The 27,250-nt window shown below is 38.1% G+C and overlaps 3 protein-coding genes and 1 long non-coding RNA gene across 5 annotated transcripts in view; 2 read left to right on the top strand and 2 right to left on the bottom strand.

Moving 5' to 3' along the window:
• Nucleotides 1-637: 637 nt before the first annotated feature.
• On the bottom strand, nt 638-4,462 carry LOC122645878 (protein DETOXIFICATION 16-like). 2 transcript variants are annotated; one of them, XM_043839277.1, is made up of 8 exons: nt 4,123-4,462; nt 2,870-3,414; nt 2,615-2,701; nt 2,413-2,469; nt 2,097-2,335; nt 1,856-1,974; nt 1,090-1,176; nt 638-862 (listed from the first exon to the last, which is right to left on the bottom strand). In XM_043839277.1, the coding sequence occupies exons 1-8, from the start codon at nt 4,207-4,209 to the stop codon at nt 800-802; spliced, it is 1,284 nt and encodes a 427-aa protein (XP_043695212.1). In that variant the 5' UTR covers nt 4,210-4,462; the 3' UTR covers nt 638-799. The 2 variants fall into 2 exon arrangements, with proteins under 2 accessions (XP_043695212.1, XP_043695211.1); XM_043839276.1 differs by having other exon boundaries at nt 2,870-3,410; nt 4,123-4,236.
• The window catches only part of LOC122645885, a 27,608-nt gene continuing 1,033 nt past the window's right edge, over nt 676-27,250 (bottom strand). The window contains exons 2-4 of the long non-coding RNA XR_006330533.1: nt 21,149-21,279; nt 8,445-8,447; nt 676-707 (exon numbers count right to left, since the gene is read on the bottom strand). This is a non-coding gene — a long non-coding RNA (uncharacterized LOC122645885). The remainder of the gene's footprint in view (nt 708-8,444; nt 8,448-21,148; nt 21,280-27,250) is intronic.
• On the top strand, nt 12,187-24,585 carry LOC122645876 (protein DETOXIFICATION 12-like). Its single transcript, XM_043839273.1, has 8 exons — nt 12,187-12,253; nt 18,541-18,746; nt 21,176-21,720; nt 21,817-21,903; nt 22,064-22,120; nt 23,401-23,639; nt 23,750-23,955; nt 24,345-24,585. Exons 1-8 carry the CDS (start codon nt 12,220-12,222, stop codon nt 24,405-24,407), a joined length of 1,437 nt encoding a protein of 478 aa, XP_043695208.1. The 5' UTR covers nt 12,187-12,219; the 3' UTR covers nt 24,408-24,585.
• Nucleotides 26,681-27,250, top strand: part of LOC122645880 — a 10,128-nt gene continuing 9,558 nt past the window's right edge. Inside the window, exon 1 of the mRNA XM_043839278.1 lies at nt 26,681-26,685. The gene's annotated coding sequence lies outside the window, so the exon portion shown is untranslated. The remainder of the gene's footprint in view (nt 26,686-27,250) is intronic.

Raw genomic sequence — 27,250 nt, 5'->3', positions numbered from 1 at the left:
AGAATTCATTTATTCTTTCAATGAAGATAAAATCTTATCGATTTGCATGTATACTCGGAAAACATGTGAGAGAATGAACAAAAGAAAATGATACAATGATAAGTCACTTGCATGTTATTCTAAATTCGCCTATAGTGGTGTCATTAAGGCAATCTCTTTATGGAAACACAGTTCTTTGGTATGCAATCACTCTGCATTAGTGAGTTGGTAAAATGAATTTCCCTGAAATTTAAATAGCTCTTCCTCATACCTACTTCCACAGAAAATTTGATACAATGTGCCAGTGGTACTATATGCATTAATAAGGGGAAAAAATGGGCATGACATTGATGTAGACGTCCCCTCACAGGCTCTCTCTCCTCTTTCCTCATTTAATACAGTTAGCCCCTGTAAATAAATTGACTCTTATCGAAACTCTTCTCCCCCTCTAGGCGTGTCTGATGCCAATACACAAAAGTAACATGTCAATACAAAATAAGCTGAAAAGAGAGAAAATTATATACAACTTCAGAGAACCAAAATTAACTGGAAAGATATCATCTCACGATGGAGCCCTTTTAGACAACTTTTGACAAAAATCTACATTTCTTTTTCTCTTTTGGAGGAGAGCAATTGAGTTCTTTTTCTATTTTTCTATTTCTTGTTTCTCAATGTAATACATTTCAAATCAATGTGATTTCTATTTCAAATGATCAAATATTGTATACCTAATGAGCTAAAGCACCCTTTAATCGATGGGCCCATAACACCAATATATCATACCCAGGCCCAACCTTGAACATCTTGACAAAGCCCAACTCTATGATGCCAAATCAATACTTGGGACGCAATTATTGTCAACCCTGTCTTTAGCTTTCCTTGCCTGGGAGAGAACAATAATTAGCATGAATCATGTGTATATCTTAGTAGGAGAAAATACTATTTAGTTTACCCTACCCTTCAAGCTTGTTATGGAGTAACCAATTTTAGAAAGGCCTTAAAAATCTAATGGGCCAAGAAAGCCCACTAACAAACCTTGGAGGTATACTACTTGGAATGCAAGTTCAAGTGACCAAAAATTTCAAACAACATCAAGTGGAGATCACTGACCTCTTCCTCCCAATTAGTATGCAGATTTAGGAGAACAAGAAACACCAATTGTGTAAAGAGTGCACATATGATCCCCAGCCAAAGACCCTGATTGAGACAATAATGGCAGCAATGTTAAACCAAAAAAGATTCATCAGATGCCCAACCCAGCTAGACAAGAGTTGCATCCAGCCCCTTCTTGCATATAGGGGAGTCAAGCGATCAGTTCGGTCTGGTTTTGGTCGGTTCGTATTGTTTTTTGGCAAGCACCAGTCCAAACCGAAGCCGAACTGTTAAGGTGAGGATTCGGTTTCAGGTTTTTATTGGATTGACTTAACAGGTTCTTATTGGTCCATTATCGGGTTGGTACCGTTTCGTTTTCGGCTATCCATATATATAATAATGGGACAAAAACAAGTCTATTGGTTTTTCTGGTTTCTTATTGGTTTGGTCAGTCTAATGGTTGGTCCGCTCGGTTTGGGTTTTGTACAAATTTTCAATACTTGAATTCAAAACCACCTGATATAAAGGTTTTGTTTTGGTTTGGTCCCCTTTTTTGGGTTGGTTCTGGTCAGTCCAGCCACTTCAGATTGGTTTTGACACCCCTACATAGAGGTGAACAAAGACTTACTGCATTAGGTGTTGATTACTTCCTTACTGCGGCAGTAAGGGAATTATGGTTTTCTACCAAAAAAAAGTCGAGGGAATTAATTCTAGAGTCAAGGAAATATAGCCAGTTTCAATGACATTATAGAAAGAAAAAAAAAACTTCTGATGATGGACATACCTTTCCTCCAATATGCAACACAAAAGCAAACAGGATAGCTAAAGGAATGCCCACAACATAATAAGCTACAACATTGATAACTGAACAGGTATTTTGCCATCCACACCCTCTTGCAGCACCTAAAGTGAAACCCCAAAAATAAATATATACATCTGATGTTAGCTAGGAAGATATTAACTTGAACTCATTGATATTAACAGGAGTTGATTATATGAACAGATGAACTGCCAGGAATTCAAACCTGAAAGCACACACTGGAGTCCATCCAAGAAGTTAGAGACTGCAAGTAATAGCATCATGGATGACACATATTTGATCACTTCTTCTTCATTACTATATAATCTGCCCCAAACACCACGAACCAAAAAAGTGATGGTTGCCACTGTCACACCCTCTGTCAAAGCAATGGCAGTCACAACATATACTGCCAAGCGTGCCCTTTGTGCTTGTCCAGCCCCCAGTTCATTTGAGACCCGTGTACTAAGAAGTGAAAATTAATAAGCATTTCATGTCAGATGCAAAATCAGAATATAGTTCATCTGTTTAGTGTAACTGACCTTACAGCACCACCTACACCAACAGAGATTGTATAGACCATCCAACATGTGTTAAGGCTGCAAAGTTAAAAACAACATATGCAGAATTAAATGTTGAGATTAGAAACAAATGTTTGATACATCATTTATTCAAAGCTAAGGGTTAGTGATTGTTTCAAATACAAGTACAAAATGATGAAAATAGAAGTAATTAGACTGTGACCTTATAGACAACACAGATGTCTCCAGCTTTGGATTAGGAAGGCGACCAGATAGGAGAACCACCATCTCAAATGACCAATATTCCAAGCTGTATTCATCTCATTTAAAAAAATTTAAAAACCTTTGAAATCTGAAAATTGTAATCAAATTATAATCAAATGCAGAGTCCTGTAAATGAGATGCACAGGGGGAAATCTATGCACCAAGAAGACCCAAAAAAAAAAAAAATCATCAATGTGGATAAAATGGAACTTACCAGATCATAATAGCTGAAGGAATAGCAAGTTTTAGAAAATCGAAAATATCATGCAATGCCTTCTTTGAAAATCCAGTCCAAGTCATCTTGCAAGTGGGAGATGATTTGATGTAAAATGCTAAAAGCAACACATTGATCCAATAGGAGATGGAGATTGCCAAAGCCGCACCTTCCATGCCAAAGCTAGATTTGTATACTAAAAGCCAACAAATGAGGATGTGGAGTAGAGCTGTAAATCCAGAAGTAATCATCATGGGAAAGACAATGTTTTGGGCTTGTAAGAATCTGATCATACATTGAATAATTCCATGAGCAAAAAGACTTGGAATCAACCAACGAGTAAACTTCCCTGCTTCTTTCGATATTTCAAAATCTTGCCCAAAGGCTATGAGAATTTGGCTTGTGTAGAACCAGATGAAAGCAAGGGGAATACTAACTACTAAAAGGACTAAAATTGCCCTCTGCATATGAACCCCCAGCATATGATACTGTTTCGCTCCGTATGCTTGGCCACACAATGTCTCCAATGCACTTCCCATTCCTAACTATTAGACATCAAAGACAGTAAGTGTCTGTATATAAGCTTAATCTATAATTTATACAGTACATAAGTCAGAGAAAGAAAGACTGAGATAGAGGGGGAGGGGGGGAGAGCAATACCATAGAGCTACTTTGGCACATTTTTTAGGGAACCTATGCATCCAATCTGTAATTAATCCTCCAAGAACATAAATCCAATTACAGACCAGAGATCTAATACTTTAAAGTAAGGAGGCCATGCTTTGTATTAAATTTAAGGAAAGCTGACAAGCTATAACTTGAAATTCACCTTTTTTTTCTTAATACAGTTTGATCTATTAGGCTTTTTTGGGGGGTTACACACACTGAGATGTTCTTATTCAAGTAAACAAAAAGGAGAAGGTATCTAGTTTTTGTAATTAAGAATGATAAAAATGGAAATCAAATTAAGTATGCCAAGGTATCTAGTTTGTATAATAAAGAAGAAAAAAGTTCTCTTGTAGCTAATTTCTCTGTCATTCCCCTTGAGATAATTCTAGTTAGATTAGTAGATTGATCATTTGTTTGCAAAGCTTAAAAGGGAAAGGGGGAAAGGGGGCAAGAAGAAGAAGAAGCAGAAGCTCCTAAGGTCAATCAAAATTATAGAGGAGGATATTCATTATTCAATGAAATACAAGAAAAATGATGAGGGTTTAGGAGGACGGAGAAGGGGAAGGAGAAGAAAACTGACTTACCAACAAACTAAAACCAGTAACTGAGGCGAAAGAAGTAGCCATGGAAGCACCAGATAGAGGAAGCTCACCAAGGTGACCGACGAACATGATAGAAATTATCTGCAGAAAGTATTGTAATAAGCTAACCCCAATGAGAGGACCAGCTAGCCATAGCTGCTGCTTTGCCTCTGCAACAAATTTCTTTGTCCAACCAGCTTCTTCGGAGATTTCCTCACCCGAATCAAGGTTGACTTCAGTGTTTGACAGGAGAAGAGCTTGGGAAGTTGCTGCTTCTGCTCCATCCGTTTCTGTCGTCCTTCCTTGTTTTCCTTTGATTTCTATAGGATCTAATAATGGAACAGGCTTAGGCATCTTCTGATCCAATTTCATTTACAGCTCCCAAGAGACTGGGGAGTCGTTTAGAAGCAATCTTTACCTTGAGATTTGTGCCCTGAATGTTTCTTGCAAAACAAAGTGAAGAAAAGAGAAGAGAGGGAGGGAGGTAAGCTCTAGGTAGGGCTGTAAATGGATAATCAAAAATTCGAATTTAATTCGCATTCGTATCTGTTTCGGAGCATCCAAATTTGTTTAGAGATATCTAGAAAATAATCCGAATAATCCGATAAAAGTTCAAATCCGAATACTTAATTATAAAAAATTAAGTAAATAATGATATTGAGGGTTTTTGAAGATTCAACAGCTTCTAGAATATGAGGAAAAGAGAAACATGATTCAAAATTATGGATTGAGAGTGAATTGTATTCACTAGGGGGAGAAAGGTTCAGGTTACACAAGGCAGAGGTGTAAACGGATGGTCGAAAATTCAAATTCGATCCGCATCCGAATCCTTCCGAATCTGTTTAAAGGTATCCGAATTCGACCAAGAAATATTCGAATTCGATTACATCCGATCCGTATCCGAGCCGAATCCGATCCGTTTACAGGCCTAGCTCTAGGGCTGTAAATGGTTCGGATTTGGCTCGGACAGTGCTATATTTGCATCCTCATCCGATTAGCTATCGGATGGATTCAGATAGTGCTAAACGGATACGAACATGGATATGGATACGGATATGGACATGGATACAGATATGGATACGGATCGGATATTTTATCTGTTTGCATGTAGGGGTGTAAATGAATAGCCGAAATCCGTTTCCGAATCTGTGTCCGCATCTATTTAGCAGTATCCAAATCCGTCCTAAAGCTAAATGGATGCGGATACGGAAAGGTTATAGTTATTCGAAAAGCTATATTTACATGTAAACGGATAAAATATTCGATCCGTATCCGTGTCCGTATTCATTTACAGGCCTAGCTCTAGGGCTGTAAATGGTTCGGATTTGGCTCAGATAGTGCTATATTTGCATCCGCATCCGATTAGCTATCGGATGGATTCAGATAGTGCTAAACGGATACAGACATGGATATGGATACAGATACGGACATGGATACGGATATGGCTACGGATCGGATATTTTATCTGTTTGCATGTAGGGGTGTAAATGAATAGCCGAAATCCGTTTTCGAATCTGTGTCCGCATCTGTTTAGCAGTATCCGAATCCGTCCTAAAGCTAAACGGATGCGGATACGGATAGGCTATAGTTATTCGAAAAGCTATATTTACATGTAAACGGATAAAATATTCGATCCATATCCGTGTCCGTATTCATTTAGCATTATCCGAATCCGTCCGAAAGCTAATCGGATGCTGATGCAGATATAGTACTATCTGAGCCGAATCCGATCCGTTTACATCCCTATTTGCATGTACTTATAGCTTATCGGATAGCTATAGTCTATCCGTATTCGCATCCGTTTAGCTTTCGGACGGATTCAGATAGTGCTAAACGGATACGGACATAGATACGGAAACGGATTTTGGCTATTCATTTGCACCCCTAGTAAGCTCTCCCTTTCCCTATCATGGTTTAAAGAATGGGAATCGTGAGGATTTGTTCGATTCATGCCGATTTGCTCTGTTTTTTACCAGTTCAGATGATACTGAGTTAACGACCAATTCGATCGATTATTCTTTTCAAATATTGTTTCCCATTGAGATTATGTTTGGATGGCAAAAAAGAGAAAAGAAAAAACATATGATAAGACAAAGCATCATGATAATGCAATGATTGATTTATGTGTCTATCTCTTTTCCCAAACTAAAATCGATAGTGAATAAAAAATGTGAGGCTGTTTTTTAACAAAAATGTGACTTTGATAAAAAAACTGTGACTTTGATCTGATCGGACTGATATGGCCTATCTGTACTAATATTGATAGTGACTGATTGTTTGATACGGTGCCCAATACCATGATTTAAATCAATGGTTGCAACACACGTGAATTAGGGAGATGAATTAGTTGATTATGATCCCATTTTAAGACCTTGACGAGAATTAAATCTCATTGTCCCCAATGGTGTGCTGTCTAACTCAATTTGGTTGTACCAAAATATTGAAAAAAACAAAACAAAAATGCAAGTTAAAAATTATATTTTTTTAAGGGAAAACGAATGCTAGCAGGTGCTATGTGTTGGCGTGTACCTGTGCCCAAACATAGTCTAACATGAAATGACCGTTGCACCCCTTGGAAAGGTGGAAAGGTCCAAGGGTCCAACAATCTTTTCGCGTTGGATTGTGTCTGAGCGCAAGTACATGCCCGCACACAACACCGGTTAGCGCTCTTTTTTCTTTTTTTTTTTAAATAATTCTTGATCTATTAAAAGTAAAAGGATTATTTTTTGGTAATATTAAAAATATAAGGATAACGTGCAATACAAAATAGACCATAAATTGGATTAGGACCCCAAAATTGACACCTAACTAATACATGGAGTACTTTTCTGGATCTAATGGTTCATAATTGACCTTTTGATATGTGAATGTGGCGGAAATTAGATGGCATCTAGAGTATGTATCATTACCCAGTGTATGAGATCATTGCGGGGTCTGTGGAGGGTCATAACGTATGTGTAACTTTACCCTTGCTTCATGGAGAGGTTGTTTCCTAACTTGAACCTACAACCATTTGATCGCAATGGAACAACTTTACCGTTGCAACGAGGTCTGCCCTGTAAGTGAGCATAACCATATTAGATGACCGAAAAAAGCATTATGGGGGTATTTATGGCCATACATAGATGGGTAGACATCGTTATAAAATGGAGTCAAGATCCTCTCCCCACATGGTACCCTCTCATGGCTCCATCTGAGGTCATGAGGAGAGGATCCAGGCTCTAAAATGTACAGTTAGGTGCTCGTTAAGTTCATTAAGTTGCTCGCGAGCTAGGCTGCATAATTGAACTACTTATCGATTTGGACAAAGTTTTAATTCATTCCCCCATTGTAATGTGTATATTGAATGTGAACATGATTTGATGATCTTTGAAGGTTGAGCACTAAAGAAAAAGATGATATTTGAACCTTCAACAACTTTTAATACAATATGCATTATTGCATGTTATATATATGTGGATGAAAAAGTACCAAACAGGTTGTCTTTGTTGAATTGTATTGTACTATGGAAGAGAAGTAGCTTCGCTTTTATGTCTCATTATTGCGTGTTAGGGAAGAGTCCGAACCTACTACCCACATGGGGACAGATCCTACATCCCATGGATGGTTCAGATTTGTCTCCATCCATCCCCATGTGAGTAGCAGATCTAAACTCAATAGAGAAGTAGCTTAGCTTCAATGTCTCGTGATAGAAAAGTAGACTATTGCTATCATGAGACATAGAAGCGAAGCTACTTCTCCATCCAAATTACATCACGGATCCAACAAGACAACTGATCTAGTCCTGTTTTTTCATCGACTTACAACATTCAATAATGCACATAACACCAGAAGCATGTGAATGTTAAAAAACTAAACGCATGCCGCCCCGCCTGCATCCAAACATAGGGGAGCGGGTGGCATTTTTTCTTCCACATATTATTTATTTCGAATTTCAATGAGTTATTACAATTATTAAAGAACAAGGCAAGAAAGGGTTTTTGACATTTCTTGTCCTTCATGATCTTACAGTTCTTAAAATCGTGCTTTGTATGTCATAATAGAAGAATAACTTGGTACGGGCAAAAGGGGATTTTGAACCATGTTTTTAACATTTTTTTTCAAGAATAAATTTAGTTGATTTGGAATAAATTCTAACAATAAATTTCTTTGAAATAATATCAATTTGAAAGTTTAGTAGAGCAAGAATTATTGCAAGAATTTCTTAGAATAGATACATATGGAGAGAGAGAGAGAGAGAGAGAGAGAGAGAGAGAGAGAGATCTTCTATGGCACAGGTTGCCCATCCTGTCGTGCTGCGTAGACACAAGGCGGCGCACATTGACAGTCTTAATCCTGCCCGAGTGCCTCGCCCGAACGGGGGTAAGGCAGTCATTGCACGCAACCCTGCGTCTGCGTAGCACAGACAGGACAGGGCAGTGCACCTTAGAAGATCTGTGTTGGAGAGAGAGGGGGGGGGTTTCTATTTCATCACCACCCTCCCCTTTCCTTGTTTTTTTTTTTCATCTTTTGAGGGTTCTAGGTGTCCTTTGAGGCATAGAGGGGAAACTACTTCTCTATCGAATCTTGTTGTGGGCTGACAGATTGGCCAAACTCTAGTCCTTGGCTTCATAATCTCTGTGTACATGAAGCCTTGTGTTACTCACATCAATAAATCTCAAGTTATCAAAAAAACAAAAAAAAAACACATCCAACAAGACAACCCTGTCCTTTTTCATTCACATTGAACATGCATCTAATAAGTGACGTTTTAATCTGTCTTTTTCCTTTCAAAAACAGAAATTAGGTACCATCCTTTTTTTTGACAATGTGTCATTTCTTTCAAGATTCAGAAATGTAGAACTGGTTATAGGACTGGCCTGCCAACCAATGATAGCTCAGTTGGGATTGCCTTGCTCCTAAATTTTTTTTTATGGATTAAGTACTCCCCCCTCCCCTCGATGATGTCCGAATGACAAACCCTACCCCAAGGTATTGGGTAATAACTCTCCCCTCCCCTGAACTCAAAAGATTCTATCAACCGTATCCATTGATCCGTAAAAAATGGCTGTTAAATGATGACATTACCCAAAATGTTTTCATTTAAACCCCAAAATACCCTCTTGTCTAAGCTTCTTCACCTCGTCTCTCTTCTCAGCCTCCATCGACTCTGCAGAAATGCTTCAAATTCAACCCCTTTTGACGTCTATCTTCTATCGATTATGAAGGTTAGCGGAAATTTCTAAGCAAGATCAAAGCTTTCGATGTTTAGCTTCTATCGAAAACATCAATCACTAGTTCATAACCATAATGCCAGAAAGAAGAAGAGAAAAGAAATCTGAAGCTGTTCCATTTCATGTTGGCACTAGACTATTGGCAGGACTGAAGCTTCCTGTTGTGGTGAAGTCCGAGCTGTTATCCACTTGGCCGAGCTGACCTGCACAGGTAAACAACACAAGACAAGAGAGTACCAGCCTGAGCCGGTTAGTACACTTTGATGTCTAAGTCAGACCTATGCAACAAATAAACTCTCAAATTCAAAGAGCTTGAAAAATGAGCTAGAGAGTCCCCTTTACTTGGGATAAGCGCCACTATTTATAGGTTTGAGTTACTAGATTGGTATAGGAATCATTTGTTTGTGTATTGTACTTTGAGTCTCATGTAATCATCGAGGGGAGGGGAGAGTAATTTACCCTTATCTATTTCATTCTAATTTATTTATGGGAGAGGGTTCTATGAGCAAGGGGCATAGAGAAGCCCACCTATGAGATGTCGTAAAATATTATCTTATATTGGAGGGCAGCAAGGACATTCCATGTGAGGAGCCAAGAAATAGACACATAGGTGCTAGTGTATCCTATCCTAGTGGTTCAGAGAACCTTTTCCTTTAATTTTACTTATAACTACATTAGTCTTAGGGAGAGAGAGAGCGGCTTAGCGCTAATTGTTGGGAAAAATAAATAATTTCCACATGTGAAAATTAATGGTAATATACAAGAACAATCACATATGCACACAAAAATAATACATAGAAACAAATCAATCCAATCACAAGAGAACATACCAATTTTAACGTGAAAACATTTATCAAGGTGAAAGGGAAATACCACATTATCTTGTCTAGGTAAAATTTTTACCATGATAAAAAACGGGATCTCATTCACTGTTCACCCCTCTCTGTTACCTTTTAAATAAATACAAAAAGAGGTAGATTAAAGATGTGAGAAAGTGAAGAACAAACATCCACACACCATCTCGATCCCAAGGAGTAATGTCACATGGCTCCTCTTTTCTTTTGATATTCATTATCCATGTGTGGTCCCTTCCTTTGAGGAATAAAACATAACAAACTCTCCCCTTCAACTCACGAGGAGGGATCTGTCAAACTTGTCTTGTCAATACCTATCTATCTTTGATGTACATCAAATTTCTCATATTATAGGAGTGCACATTGCATCTTACCAATCTTACAATATGGATCCTATTCCACAAGAGACGGTTACTCGCTTCATTATTCACCCTATACAGTTTTTGTGTGTATATCTTTCTGTGTTCACTAGTATTTGTGCTTGCACCAATATGTATATATCACAATCTGTGCAATTCTATGCACACTCTTTGTGTACCCCTCTTTGTCCATCGTTAGTCTTGAAAACAAACAACTCTTGAGTGCGGAATGGATCCAATTTCACACCAATCATCTAGTTTATAATTACTTAGAGTTACCACCAGTGTCTCACAACTGTCGAATAACAAGTTGAGAAGTGACAAGGCTTATAAATCATCATCAAACACTATCTTTATAAAGCAAATCGAGTTGATTCACAACATTAATTTTGTGTCTCATCCAAATGTTTTGCAACTGGGGTTCCTTCTTTGTGCTTTAGATTCATAAGTTTTCTAATAAAGAAAGCTTTATTGTTTGCAATCTTCCTTCATACAACATTTTTAGTTTCTTCCATAGTGAATATATCGATGTCTCTATGAATACATGATAGAAAACTGTCATCTAGAAATTGTCAGATAAATCCAACAGTTTTTTTTTTTTTTTTTTTAATATTCAAAATCAGATTTTTTTTTCTTCTTCTTCTAGTTTTACCATGTCACCTTCTACGTGTGGATATAAATCCTTATAATATAACAATCTTTTCATCTTCGCTGTCCAAATCATACACTTGCTATCAGTCGAGCTAATCATATGTGTTGTGATGCTTCCTCCATCATTTACATACTATTTCAAGAACTTCATTATAATACCACTAGTTGGGAAAAAGAAATCATTTCTCACATGTGTGAAAATTAATGGAGAATACACAAGAAAGATCATGTACGCATAAAATAATAATACATAAAAATAAGGCATTAAACAACTATAAAAGAACATACCCATTTTAATGTGGAAACCCAAGGTGAAAGGGAAGAATCACAGTACCTCGTCTAGGTAAAACTTCCATTATGATAGTGATGAGATTATAAAATATCTCTCTAACCAAGTGTTAGAGCATAATAGTTATCACGAGTAATAACATTTTTTGAATAACAAAATAGGGATGATGTTCTCCGTGCCGCAGCGCAGTCTACACCCAAACACATGGACCTGCCATTTAGTGGGACAAAGTGATCATTTTTCCCATCCCCATGTGTTTGGGTGCAACCTACATCTCAGTATAGAAAACTTTCTCCCAACAAAATAACTCGTCAAAATAGAGTGGATTCATAAGAATACAATACTCTCACATCAAAGAAAAAGTTATAGCTAGTACCTTCCCTTTCCCTTGATAGGAAGGACGTCATCACGTCACGTAACCCACGTATGAGGAGTACGAGAGGGCCCCCTACTCACCCGTGTCTCTATCCTTTTATAGAAATACAAAAGAGATAGATAAAAGACGTGAGAAAGTGGGAAAATTATCGCCCCAGTAAAGGTCCGAGAAAGTGAGGAACAAACACTCTCCTCACCACTCATAATTGGTGATGTCAAATCTCATTTCTTTGGATAAAAAAAATATTATGCATGTGTGGTCCCCTCCTGTGGAGGAAACCTAGCACTTATATCACTTTTGTCTATGCGAGTAATTAACACACCAACAAAGGTTGCTTAATCCTTACTAGGGTTAAGGGATGGAGGAGGCTTTGTGGGCGAAGGAGAGAGGAGAAGAGGTGTTGAGATGGGGAGTGATAGTGAATGAAGTGAAAGAAGTTGGATACATAGCAGGGCCAATGGTGGTGGTCACGGTGTTTGAGGACTTGCTTCAGGTCATCGGCCACCTCGGTGAGCTTGAACTCTCTAGCATCGCCATCGCCACTTCCCTCACCTACGTTATTGGAACTCGTAACTCTCTCTCTCTCTCTCTCTCTCTCGCTCTCTCTCTCTTTGAAAGTATAAGATTGGAAACACAAAATCACGAGCAATAGGAATGAAACTTATCTGATCAGTATGACACCAAAATATCCTTGTAGAAGAAGTACACCATCAATATACGTTCACTTATGATATTCGAACAATGCAGGGTAAAGTTGAATCTTGTCAAGCGAAACTCTCCTTAAGGTTTTTAGATGTCTTGATTCTACAATCCAGGTTGACCATGCACCTATACCTCCAAGATAAAACAATTCTAAAATCACATAGGTTGCAATACCAAATGTGATTATTTAGGGAAATCCAAAGGTTATACCCACTAACTCACATCCGACTGGTTGACCATGCTCCTATGCCTTCACATAGAGGAGAGTTGCAAGGTACCAATGGGTCTTACACCCCCACACCACCCGCTTTGTCTGATCAGTCCTCTCCAGTTAGTGGAAAGGATCCATGGCTCTTTTGCCTTAGTCAATGTTTGAAATGGGAGTGATAGAGTTATAGTTCCGATGTTCAGGTCTTTGGTGCTTCATATACTTGGGAAATTAAAAAAAAAAATTTTGACAAATGACTGCAGGTTAAGCCATTAGAAATGTGCTCGCAGAAGGAGCTTCAAATGTAGTTGTTACATGAACATTAGAAGCATGTGAAGGTTCAAATATCATTTTTTTTTCTATGGTGCTCAGGTTTTAAAGATCATTAAATAATATCAAAATCATTCTTACCCACACTTCCCACTCCCCCCCAAAAAAAAAAAAAAAAAAAAACAATACATACATATTCACTTTTGTTGTTTAAAATGTCTGATCTTAACGTCGAGGGGGTCTATAGTCCCATACATAGAAATTACGTCTATTCCATCGCCATCCTAGCTCCTTCCCCCCTTCCCCTTTTTTCGTCTTTTAAGGGTTTTAGGTGCAATGCTATGAGAAGAAATGAAGCTATTCCTCTATCCATGTGGTAACCACCCTAACCCCATCTCACACCATTCATAGGATGTGTGGATTCCACACCTACAGAGTATAGACAGTGTGAGATGGGATGGGATGGGATGGGATGGTTACCACGTGGGGAGAACCGGATTCACTGTTCTATCCACACCACAGATCCGGCAAGACAATCTTTCTGATACTCTTTCATCCACGTAGAGCCTTCAATGTAATGCATCTTAGTGGCAATCTTGTCTTTGTCCTTTTCTCTTTAAGAAGTTTAAATTTAGGTATTCATCACTAATTCACTAGCTAATAGGTATGTATCTTTGCTGGCCCAGTTACGTGTGAAAGGTAGAAACGTATAAAATATAGAGAGAGAAAACAGATTAAATAGAACTTCCATCAATCTATGGTCTATTAGTGTATAACATAGATTGCTTTGGCTGTCCCTCTTACCAACAAAATTTTCTCTATTGTTTATGGGGACAGTTTCCATATAAGGTTGCGTAAGTCATGCGTGTGAGAGGGTGGGAATTTAAAAGCATTAAATATGGGTGGGGTGGGGTGGGGTGGGGGGGGGGGTTTATGACTTTTTCAACTCTTTGTGAGAAGGAACACGATCGTGCATGCTTGCTCGGCCGTATATGAAATCTTTAACCCTTATTTAATTATGAAAGTTTTTAGTTTAACCTAGGGAGAGAGGAGAGACAATTGTACTAGCCCCATGACTAATGTGTCAAAAGCTGGCCTGCACCGGTAGGCCCGATCAGAACCGATCAATTAAAGCCCGAAAGTGGATTGATCAATTAATAAATAGTCTGGTTGTGGGCCTGGACCATTTATTATTTGTGCATTTGTTGTTCTTGGCTGTAGCTGTCCAATTAGCCCATTTATAGCTTGATATACTCATGTATGACCTATTTACAGTCCATTTATAGCCTAATCAGTCCAATTAGCAAGACCGATTAGCCCAGTTAACTTGATCACAATTATAGATTCATAACCAACCGACTAAATATAAACGTGTTATGCATGGCCTATGAGGAATTTTTCTCCTCTCAGGTTTCCTGCCTGGTCAAGTACGTAGGTTCCTCTCATAGGGAGAGCGGAAATGACGACCTCACCCCACCCGGGCAGTGTGTTCGGGCAGGAGGTGAGGTCATCATTTTCGGCCCCGTATGAGAGGAACCTACGAATCTGATCGGGCAGGGAACTGAGAGGAGTTAGATTCGCCTATGAGGCCCAATTAACTAAATGATGTAGTAACTTTGTGGGGCTTTAAATTGGTGAGATCAATTAGGCCGATCGAAACCAACCAGGACCAATTGGTTTACACCCCTACCAAGGACCATACTAGAGAGAGAGAGCATCAGATTGGCATCATTTAACAAGTACGATATAAAATGGAAATACATCTTAGAGTTCATTTAGAGCATTGTCTTAGGCTGTGTTTGGTATGCATTCTTAGAATGTATTCTAGGTCATTTCGCGTTCTCAAACAATAAAACAATTATTTTTATCATTTGATAATACAAAATCAATTTGAAATGCATTCCAAACACTGAATTAGTAATCAGAAATCAGAATCGGATAGGATGAGTTGCTTGATTCGAGCTGATTCTTGCAACCCTCTTTTGAATGAATGGTTGGTTATTCATGTTTGATTTTCATATTGTCATTGTTTCCTTCTTTTAATCAAATAAAAAAAAAAACAATAAAAAACTTATTTACTCAAGCTTATTGAATAAAAAAAATTCCAAAAAAAACCATAAATTTCTTTACTTATGACGGATAATTTTGATCTGATTTGGTGGGGACCAGACTCATGTCCAATTCCATGTACTGAACCTTGATTTAAGGGTGATTATTACATTAAATTTACAGACAGAGACAGAGCCCATTGAATGATTAAATAGCATTGTTGGATTAGTCATCAAAAGTGGAGCAGCCTCATTAAACCTTGATTTAAGGGTGATTATTATATTAAACTTGTGGTTATTAGTAGACAGATGGAGTACATTGATTGACTTAATATCATTTTTGGTTTAGTCATCAAAAGTAAAGCAGCCGCCTTGACTCTTGCTTTTCAAGGAATGAGATTAAAATAGCCCAATGAGTATTAAAGTAGAAGATAAACTAAAAGGGCAAGAGATCGGTGTCTGATCGTGTAGTGCGTGCGTCAATGTGGGTTCAATGAGAGAGAGCACATGGGTTTATGTTTGAATGAGTTTTTTTATTTCACTCGGGGCTGAATGGTAAATTCATGTGATCCTGTATCTGTGTCTATGTTTGAACACAGAAACCATGTGACCAATTTGCATTGTTCTTCCCTAAAGATAAATAAAGGGAATGTCTTATTGTAACCAAAGTGATGAACTAAGAAATTGTAATTTAATTTTTTTGCCGTCTCAAAATAATCTACTTTTTCTCTTCATTGAGGATAAATATTATCATTTTTAGAGAAATTATTAGGTTAGATATGCATTAAAAAATTTTCAATATTTTGAAAATTCTTTATTATCTCTATAATAAATAACTTTTGAGAATAATATAAGAAACAATTAAAAGATGATGATTACTAATTCTTAATTCACCAATTTGGTGACAAGAAGTTGCACCTATAAATAAAACCCTACTTAGTACTTACATGAAGTTATGGAAAAAGAAAAGTATACTTTGTCACGGTGTGCTTACCTCTCACAATCTGTCTCCTCTCCTTCTCTCTTTCTCTCTGCATATTAAATACGAGGGTCCTTTTTTCTTTTCTTATTAAATATTTTATTTTATAGTAAACCAAGTGCTTGCCGTGTAAGATGGCAATATAAGTCGACAACCATATTTCCCTCTTTCATTAATTATATTGCACTTATGCTTCACCTTACTTGAATATCTAATACCGTGTTTGATTGCGTAAATCCCTGGCTGTTGAATCATGATTCTCAATTTCGTGTAGTGTTTGGTTGATTTATGAGATGACATCTAGAGAGACAAAAATCCAAAGATCCATCATTTACACTAAAATTCTTGAATTTTCAGATTTCACCCTAAATATTCAACCCTTTGTATAAAAGCCTCGATATCTGGAGATTCACAAAAAATCGAGATTTTCTTATTCACGACAACCATCCGCAGCTCTTCTCCTCCTCATCACCGTCATTGCTGCTGCTCCTCATTGACTCTAGGTAATCTCTCTCTCTCTCTCTCTCTCTCTCTCTCTCTCTCTCTCTCTCTTTGTCCCTCACGATTGAAATCTGAAAATTCAACCCTTTGTATAAAAGCCTCGACATCTGAAGATTCACAAAAAATCGAGATTTTCTTGTTCATGGCAACCATCCGCAGCTTTGCTCCTCCTCGTCCCCGTCATTGCTGTTGCTCCTCATTGACTCCAGGTAATCTCTCTCTCTCTCTCTCTCTCATTCTCTCTTTGTCCCTCACTATTGAATCCTAACCCTTCTTCTCCCCCCCCCCCCCCTTCATCTTCTTCTACATCTCAGGTCTTTATTTTGGAACCCTAACTCACGATTGAAGAAATCCCTTCCGGCAACAGTTGCAGAGGTCAAGGAGAACCCATTTCCAACAAGGGTTGCAGAGGTGGATTTTCTCCATTCGGATTGTTGGACCGAAATGGTGGTGGATTCATCTCGGTGGAGGAGTTCTCCATCGAAGAATTCTCTTCCGACAATGATTACAGAGGTCAAGTAACCAAACAGTTATTCTTGTAGATTCAAGTTTCAGAATCAGGTAACCAAACAGTTATTCTGTCAGAATTTCAAATCCACAGATACTTAATATGTGAATGTTACATCAAAATCAATATAGACACCATGAGATTTAGATTTAAACATGGCAACCAAACACGATGTAAGGCTTCGTTTGGTTGCAAGGGGAATTAAAGTGAAGGGAAATGAAAATTTTAAACTTAAAAGGGAAACTTTTGTAATCATTACCATGTCACTATAGCATTAAATCTAAATCATTCCATATTTGGTTATTAAATTTCACTTTACTTTGCATCCATTTCCCTTTGGTTTAAAAAGTAAAATAAAAATTACATGTAAAATGTACCATTACTAAATATGGTAAGAAATTTAAATAGTTTATACAATTATATGAGATGATGATTACGAGAGTTTCTTTTTTAGGTTTAAAAATTTTCACTTCCCATCCCTTTAATTTCCCTTGCAACGTAGCCTAAGGGAGTAAGTTTTCAGTCCAAAACAAATCGAATCAAAACCTTATCGGTTGGTTTATAGTTGTGGTTTTATGGAATCAATAGAAATCAAAATCGAAAGCTAGACCACACAGATAAAACAGTAACCTCAACTGAAACATAAAAAACCAGGAAGTTCCAATTAATTTCCTTAGGGTGTGTTTGGTTGCATAAATCTATTATCTATGCATGTAAACTCAAAAAACAAATCGTACTAAACCAAATTGAACCTGATAATAGTGCGATTACAAACAGATAACAAAAAACTGAAAAGAAACCTGATCGAAATTAATTTGAACCGGTTCAACCCGACCAAAATTGTACCAAAACGACTGCCTGACACCCTTAAGTGGTACCCTATAAAACCACCAACAAACATTCATCGCGTCGTATTTCTTCCCCTTCCCAATGGATCGGATTCGGATCGGATGTGATCGGAGCCGGATATTCCTTGGTCGAATACGGATACCTCTAAACGGATTCGGATGCGGATCGGATTCGGATTTTCGACCATCCATTTACATCTCTGTCTTGTGTAACCCAGACCTTCCTCCCCCTAACAGATACAATTCACTCTCAATCCACATCTCTTAGATCATGATTCTCTTTTTATCATATTTTAGAACTTGTTTAATCTTAAAAAACCCTCAAAATCATTATTTACTTAATTTTTTATTATTAAGTATTCGGATTTTTTTTCGGACGGATTTTAATCGGAGTATTCGGATTATTTTTCGAATATCTCTAAACGAATACAGATGCCCCTAAACGAATACGGATGCGGATTCGAATTCGGATTTCGGTTATCCATTTACATCCCTACTTCCCATTGACGGCTAGCGCTTATATAAATTTTATCGAGTGACACAAACACAACAGCTGAGGTTGCTTAGTCTGCAATTAGGGTTAAGGGATGGAGGAGGGTTTGTTGGCGAAGGAGAGAGGAGGAGAGGTTTTGAAATGGAGAGTGATCGTGGAGGAAATGAAGAACGTTGGATACTTAGCAGGTCCAATGGTGGCGGTCACACTGTCGCAGTTCCTGCTTCAGGTCATCTCTGTCATGATGGTCGGCCACCTCGGTGAGCTTGAACTCTCCAGCACCGCCATCGCCACTTCCCTCACCAGCGTTACCGGCTTCAGTCTCATCGTAAGTCCTCTCTCTCCCTCTCTTAAAATGTTCCTCTGCCTTTCATTTCTTGCTTCATTCAATTCCTTCTGATCAGTGTTTTTTTTTGGTGAAATCAGTGTGGATTGTGGATTAATTGTATCTCCAATCGATATTTCGTTCAATTTTTGTTCTCATACTTCGGATTTCAAAATCTTTCAATAGTTACTCTGTTTTCTATACGGCAGTGCTGAACTGTTGATTTTCTGATTCTTAATTTCTCTTCACTTTTGGAACGGTTGGGAAAAGCGTTTCAGAATTTAGATAGACTAAAAACGAGGCATCCAGGGAAGGATGGATCTATTTCTTTAATGATCTAATGGCCGACAAGAGGATCTCTATCTCATCCTTGGTGTCTTTTCCTCGCATCCTCCAAATAAGTTGACTCAATTTTATTTAATCAAAACTCAGACGTATCTACTACTGGTATATTCGTATTTCAGTAATTACTAATTACATAAATTTTTCTCTCGGTCATTTTCACTGGATTTGGGTGTGCTTCATTGAATTAAAATTATTATTTTTTATTCGAAAAGGGTAGAGATTTAATTGAACTTGCGATCTTCCAAGTGGTTTCTATCTGGGCAGTGAGCAGTGGACACTGGGCACCGCTCAGTCGCTCACGAGTCCGTCACCATCAAGAAGCCGTGCCAAGGCTTCTTCTTGCTCAGTGGGGCAGGTTCATGCTTGTCCACTCTTGGAATATTAAACGCGCCGAATGCCTTTTTTTTAACAAATTTTTTTTTCGGTTCATCCCTTTTTTCTAACATCACTTCTTGGAATTGGTTTATTTTATTTCACGAATTCATGAATTGAGGCCACAGAAAGGGGATATCTGATCCCTGCAAGGGATGTATCAATCGGTCGGTTTGGTCTGATTTGGGTTCAGTATTGGGTCAAACCGAAGCCAAGGGTAAGGTAAAGTTTGGTTTTGGTATTGGTCGATTTCTGTTAGTTTTTAAATGACCCAAAACTGAAGCTGAACCAAAAAATATTTGGTTCCTCCCGAATTGGTTGATTTTGATCGGTCCAACCTGTTTAGACTAGACCAGGCAAACCCGGTTCTTGTAAGATCCTGTAATCCACACGGAGGAGAAAAGGAAAAAAGCCCACGAGAACCATAGAACCATGTAGATCCACTTTATTCATTGATCTCGCATCTGTGCTGCGAAACGTCGAATGGTTAGGTCCTGAACCCGTAAAACGTAAGACACTCCTGGTCTGAGTGTGTAGTTTTTCCCTGGTCCATAGGATCCCAGCCACTGAAACATTGGGACCCACTTATATATTGATATGGGGCCCATTATGGACTCCCTTGATCATAAACTTTGGATGCCCCTTGAACGTTGGAAGATGCTCCATCAGGTCCCGTTCTCCAAAAAGGAAAAAAAAAGACAGATTTACTGATCTCAAAGAAAGGACTGTGTTACAAACAAGACACGCAGATCCAAGTAACTCGTAAAAATTCAAATGGAATTTATTTTTCTGAATTTGTTATTGGGCTGCAAGGCTTATGAGATTCACCAAATCTGTGAGCTAGCTCACATATATGATATATGTCTTCTCACATGGCAATCAATATGTAGTAACCGTAGTACTGTTGAGGCATTGCCCACCTTTTTATTACTGCATTTTGATAGTTAAAAAGTCATAAAATGATGAATCACCCATAGTAATGCATTAAAAACAGGACTCTTTTTAGCATATTTTTGTCAATAATTATAAGGGAAAAAGATTCCACCATACCCATATTAAGAAACCACTCTATCATCCTACTTCTCAGCTATGTAGATTGGTGATTTAGTAGGCTAACCCTTTGGTAGACCCTTTGATAATTCACCATTCAAATTTGGTTCAATGATGTGGCCATGAGTATGGGTTTTTCCTCCTTGATTTTCAATAGTTAATGTTGAGCTCACTTCCAAGACTATTCAAACTTTTTTTAAACCCCTATATTAACAAATGGTGATGTCAGTTGATCTGAAAATTTTAACCATTCACAAATGATGAATTAGACAACTTATCTAACATCTCTTTGACCCCAAATGAAATGCCCTGTGGCAGTTATTAAGGGTGTGATAGAATAGGATCCAGTATGGTATTTGGAACCTAGCTCCTATACTACAACCATCAAAATTTATATAAAAGGTAGACGTTTTAAGGGTACTTGATTGCTCTTCAATTGTATGTTGTTACTTTATGGGGTGCTTGTATACTTCTACAAGTTCCAGCAACTATAATGCTTTAAGAAGGGGATATGGGATAGGTTTCCATCTTTTATGGATTTAATGGGTTTACAATACTTATTATTATTTGATTTTCTAGATATAATTTTTTGCTGATTGGTGTTCATTAGATATTTTCCAAAAACAAAGAAGAAAAACTAATGGAATTTTCTTCTTGAAAAGCAGTTAGGAATGGCAAGTGCACTGGAAACCCTGTGTGGACAAGCTTATGGAGCACAACAATATAGAAAGCTTGGGATTCATACTTACAGCGCCATTGTCTCTCTCACCTTGGTTTGTCTCCCTCTTTCCCTCATATGGGTTTCCTTGGGAAAGCTGCTTTCTTTAATAGGCCAGGACCCTTTAATCTCAGCTGAAGCTGGCAAATATGCTGTGTGGCTTATTCCTGCTCTACTAGCTTATGCCACCCTTCAACCACTCATCAGATACTTCCAGTCTCAAAGTATGATCCTTCCCATGCTTTTAAGCTCCTGCGCAACTCTGCTTTTCCACATCCCCCTTTGTTGGATCCTAGTATATAAGTCAGGATTAAAAAACGTTGGAGCTGCATTAGCAATCGGCATATCCTATTGGTTGAACACGATCTTCCTCATAATGTACATGAAGTACTCTCCCTCCTGTGAGAAAACTCGTGTGCCATTCTCGATGGAGGCATTCAAAGGTGTCGGCGAGTTCTTCCGACTCGCTATCCCGTCTGCTGTGATGGTTTGGTATTTTTCCTCCTATATTAATTTGTTCAAGAAATAAAACTTTTGTCCAACTATTTCTTCTTTCTAACAAACTTTTGTGTTTATGCATGATTCTAGTCTTGAGTGGTGGTCTTTTGAGCTGCTTGTCTTGTTGTCTGGGCTTTTACCAAATCCAGAGCTCGAGACTTCAGTACTTTCTGTCTGGTATGGTTCTCTAAGTTCTTATTTTCTTGGTGATTTGACCCTTTTGAATGTTTAAAGTTAAGGAACAGGAATTGAGTCTTTAAATAGTAGATGATTTGGTTTATTTAAGACTCTCTTTGTAAAAGGAAAGACATTTAATCTGTATAATCTTTGTCAACAGCCTCACCACCATCTCAATGCTCTATACAATACCATATGGAGTTGGTGCTGCCGCAAGGTTTGCTCTGAAAATTTCCCCCACCAGATACTCTTTCATTTTCCTTTAATATATGTATTATGTTTCTAGATATGTACATATGTGATGCATGCACAAGCATTTCATTGTTGGTAGTAGCAGTATGCCGAACAGTAATCAAATGAGAGTATAAGACTTTTCTTTCTTCAAGAGATGTATTCACTAGTAGAGGAGAACCAATCTCCATCAGAATGTAAGAACTTCGAAACAATTGCTGCTTCAATGTAGGGTTGAATTGTGTCACAGATAACACTCTCCTTTAAGGTAGTAAAGGTCCCTTGTTAGTGCACTCCAGGTACTTCACGTTTAAACCTCCAAGATAAATCAACCCTCTTCGGGAATCACAGAGGTGTTGCACTCACACTCAGGATTACACAGATAGGAAGGGCTATGCTACGAAAATGAAGACTGAAGTCTGTGTTCAGTACAACACAGAGAGAGAGAGAGAGAGAGAGAGAGAGAGGGGAACCTTCAATTCGAGTTCTGAATGACTGGGCTGCCAGTTGAGGTATTTATAGAGGTCACCTCTAAACACCTTGTGGAAGTGTGGGGAATGGTATGCCCATACGTATAAGTGTATGTACCTCTTGCGTACGTACATAACCGTACATATAAACAATCATACATGCCCCCCTGGGCATACGGTAGGTCAGATGTGATATTAGTCTGGGCCTGACCCCAATTCACTTAATTAAGCCCATGTAAAATAATTGATATAAAACTGAGCCCGAGTTCACACCTCTATTAACTACCAAAAATATAGGCGGGCCAAAGACCACACAACACCACCACACCACATCATACCGCCTGGACCATCTTGGCTCGGCACGTGTGTGAAAAACTCTCTAGACCCACCCTAGACATCCCCAAGGAGGGATACTTCTTTAGAGTCCTTAACCCTTTTAGTTCCCGCCCACTCACCATGTGGGACTAAAGATCTATAAGAAACCGGACTCTTTGCTGAAGACAAAGCAAAGCTTGGTCTGAACTAGTGTTTAAGCCATGAATACTACACTCCAAAACAACTAAGGGGAATAGTCTTAAAAACATTTTGAAACTTAGTTTTATAAATAGAATACAACATTGTTGTTATCTACAAGTCTACATCCATATGTGAACATTCACAATTATGTCTATTTGTCCGCATATTTTTGCATAAAACAAGTTGGTATGTTTTAAAAAAGGAAAAGTGCATATGCATTTATCATCTGTAACTATATTTGTGTATTATTGACACGAGAATAAATCTTCTACTCTTGTAGCACACGAGTTTCAAATGAATTAGGAGCTGGCAACCCACATGCGGCTCGTAGGGCTGTCTGTGTCGTGATGGTTATTGCAGTTACAGAGACTCTCTTAGTAAGTTCGACCCTGTTTTCCTGCCGACATATTCTTGGTTATGCTTACAGCAATGAGAAGGAAGTCATAAAGTACGTCATGGAGATGACTCCTCTAATTTGTATCTCAGTTATCATGGACAGCATGCAAGGGGTGCTTTCAGGTTTGTTTCCTACCTATCTATCAATGTATTTGTCTGTCATTAAACAAAGATTCAGGTTTCTTTCTCATTTGCATATTAAATTAACTATTATTCACTTAAAATATTTCTAGGTGTTGCTAGAGGATGTGGTTGGCAGCATTTAGGGGCCTATGTCAACCTTGGGGCTTTCTATCTTGTGGGGATTCCTATAGCTGCTGTATTGGCTTTCCATCTACATTTCAGAGGAAAGGGCTTGTGGATTGGAATTCTGATTGGGTCTACTGTACAATCAGCTATGCTAGCACTTATAACAGGCTGCACAAATTGGCAAAAGCAGGTCTGTTTCTCTCCTTTTGGTTTTTTTTTTGTTTTTAGAGACTCAAAGCAGGTCTGTTCTCCATCTATGATATTAGGTTAAGTCTAAAAACTGCCTCCTTTGCTCCAGACAAAATCTTTAGGATGTTCAGACTAAGATACATTTAATAACTAAGCCCAAGCATTAACTGTAGTGATGCATGGAAAATAATTATAAACTGACCCAATTAGATCGGTGTACAACTTGAATTCTCACTGAATGGTCTTAAGTATTATAGTACAGTTAACTGCTCCAGATAATGATTTGGGGCCATATCTGTGTTTTGTTGATTTTCAATGCAGAATGCAGTAGTTTTTTGGCCATTTATCTGATTAGCTGTTAAGTTAGTTTTTAATATTTTAATCTTGCAGGCAATCAAGGCAAGGGAGAGGATATTTGAGGGAAGATTTTCACTAGAGAATGGATTAAAGTGAATGAGCAAGGTTGCTAATACCTACTGTGTCATTCTTTTGGTCTGTTAGCGCATCCAAAGGTTAATACAAGGTGAAGAGGAAAACAAAGCTAACAGTAGCATTGTTTGAGAAATCAATATATTGTTCTCAGAAGAAATGAAAGTTGAGAATGATAACACAATTGTTACTTCTGGGAACACTAAAGCGATGTGGTGAAAAGGATAGAGAGCCAAGGAAGTCACACTCAATATTCTCACGAACAAATCTAGAGGTAGATATGTACAATAAAGAGGACTGCTAGCCTTAGTGCCTATGAACTCTATGAACTTAATTCCATATTTGTAACAGTTCTTAATTTGGGGTGTTGGAATCTTATAGATTCATTCCTGAGATTTTTTAACTAAATAAGGCAGAGGGTTCTTTGATACGACAATTGTTATCTTTATTACATTAGCTAAAGCTTATTTGGTCCTATAAATTATTACCACTACAAGATGGACTTTATGCTAGAACTTCTCTTAAAAAGAATTGCTTTGTTTGAGTTCTACTAGTGTAAGGTATACCTCTTTCTCTTTCTTTGTTTTGAAAACTGATGCGCATAAATATTACCCTCCAATAAAGTACGAGATACGTAGCCGAATCACAAGATATGTTGAGTCACCTTGTCATATTGGAACTCTCCCTCTCCTCATGGAGGTCACACTATACTACGCTCTTGTCTTGGATAAATTGATGATTTGACCAGACTTAGCACAATAAGAATCCATAATTTCTATAAGAACATGAAGCTCATTTGAAGTTGCATGACCAAAAAGGTTCAAATCATCAGCAAAAGCCCATATGAGCAATTGCTTCTCTATTTTTGGATATTTTGATTCCATGGATTCTATGTTGTTGAAGAGTAAGAGTTAAATGAGAAGAAATAACATTAGCACATAAGACAAATAAATAAGAGAGAGGGTTGTCCTGCCGAAGTGCTCTTGTGGGTTGAAAAAAAGATAAGAGGGGAACCATTTAAGAGATCAACCAACTGAAGGGAGTCTAACACAGAACATGATCCAATCAATCCACTTTTGATGAAAACCATAATTAATGAGGGCTTGATTAAGAAAAGCCCATTCAAGGCATTCTCATAGGCTTTGTATTTTGATAGACATAATAATGTGATTCCTCCCTCTTCTCTTCTATTTAATCTTATGGAGGAGTTCATGACATTTAAGCACATTATCTTGATATTTCTGCCTTTCACAAATCCATTTTGGTTGAAAGAAATTAAATGACAGAGAATTGGCCTAAGATGCAAAAAACTACAATGCGGGCTATAACTAATAATAATTTTAATAGTGAAGTTACATAAGTTGATTGGGCGATTATCTCCAATGGATGAAGGATAGTACCTTTGGAATGATTAAGAACCAGGTAGGTTTGATTCATGCTTCTGGTGAAGGTGCTTGAACTGGAAAAAAAAAAAGAAGATATAGTACACTTATAATAGCGATTCCAATAGTAGACCATACCTTTTGGAAGATGTCTGAGTAATCCATCCGGCACCGGAGATTTCGTAGATGGCATACTGTTGTGTCAGGAAATCTCCGGTAGGTCCTTCAAATGCAGCAACGTGCAAAAGGACGTCAGGGACAAGGGAGAATCGGTGTAGTTCCGGTCTAAGACTGTCCGATACCCAAGTTAAATCTCTCTTAGCAACAGATGAATTACTGGAGTTCAAGATAAATAATGGGTTGGAATACCTGAGTATTTATAGTTGAGTATGGCAGTATGGAGAGTCCTCATTGGTGATGAATGTGCTACGCAAGTAGATCATCACGGAGTAAAGTTGTATTTGGAATAGTTCCTTGTGAGATGTAGAGTCCTAGTAGGAAAGAGGTTCCCTAAGCGTCCTCTTCTCGTATTTGAGGTTGGTTAGGCCTATACCTCTTTGGGATAGTCCTCCCTTTGGTATACCTCTAGCTACGATCTTTTAGTGATTAGGATAATATAGATCTTATCGATGACGTCATGGTTGGACCCCGTGGCTTGCATGCTAGACTTGGCCTTTGGGTGGCCTCTTGGGTCGATCCTATTCCTCTTGGGCTACCGAACTGGTTCTGTCGCGATCCTCTACGGGTCAGGACACGTGGCATCTCGGGATTGGCCCGTATATTTTTTATTTATTATCACATACTCATCGATCACTGTCTTATAAATCTCTCCTCCACTGAAACAGGATTTAGTAACCGAGCATTAATTATCTCCAGCTTGATCAGTTATTAATATGTGTTTGCCTCGATAGAGAAGGGAAGTCTGCAACTTAATTACAGAATACAGAAGTACAAGGGAAGTTGATTTGGGTGGAGATATGGTTTGCGAAGAGTGGGGAACAGTGGACGGGATAGTAGAGCTGGAGAGAATCAACAGTTGGGTTCACCGTTATATATATTTAAGATATGAAAATTTCTTTCTTATAACAGGCCTTCCAGATGGCAGCAACGAAATAGCTAGTAGTCTCTGGTATCTGATATGCATGAGTGCCACATGAAAGAGAGGTTGCATGAAAAGCCACCTGAAGCATGAAGGGAGCCATATGAATAAAATGCATATATGAGAGGTAGGATAGCCATCGCGAAGCTTCATTCACGAGTTTGTTAAGGCATGCTTGCTGCAATAGGGTTTGATTAGCATAAATGCCCACTTGGCAACAGAGGCCTGAGTCGTTAACAGATATATATAATAGAGCTAGCTAGGGTTAATAACAAGTGGAGGAGATTCAGAGGTTTTTAATGGATAGACAATTCAGAGAAGTGTGATTGTCGGATAGAAACACATTTGTAGAATACTCTTTATTTTCTGAAGAAAGTTGGATTAGA

Source organism: Telopea speciosissima, chromosome 11 (genome assembly GCF_018873765.1).
Source record: "Telopea speciosissima isolate NSW1024214 ecotype Mountain lineage chromosome 11, Tspe_v1, whole genome shotgun sequence".
Classification (NCBI taxonomy): domain Eukaryota; kingdom Viridiplantae; phylum Streptophyta; class Magnoliopsida; order Proteales; family Proteaceae; genus Telopea; species Telopea speciosissima.
This window is presented reverse-complemented; position numbering and strand designations above follow the sequence as displayed.

Bases quoted from the DNA above. Each gene is read 5' to 3' on its own strand.
- LOC122645878 (XM_043839277.1), bottom strand. From the start codon at position 4,209: ATGTTCGTCGGTCACCTTGGTGAGCTTCCTCTATCTGGTGCTTCCATG. The intron at 2,702-2,869 runs GTAAGTTCCATT...AGATGAATACAG, and splicing joins CCTTCAGCTATTATGATCTG to CTTGGAATATTGGTCATTTG. The intron at 863-1,089 runs GTCAGTGATCTC...GTTCTCTCCCAG, and splicing joins ATACTAATTGGGAGGAAGAG to GCAAGGAAAGCTAAAGACAG.
- LOC122645876 (XM_043839273.1), top strand. From the start codon at position 12,220: ATGGAGGAGGCTTTGTGGGCGAAGGAGAGAGGAG. The intron at 21,904-22,063 runs GTATGGTTCTCT...CTTTGTCAACAG, and splicing joins ACTTCAGTACTTTCTGTCTG to CCTCACCACCATCTCAATGC. The intron at 23,640-23,749 runs GTTTGTTTCCTA...AAATATTTCTAG, and splicing joins CATGCAAGGGGTGCTTTCAG to GTGTTGCTAGAGGATGTGGT.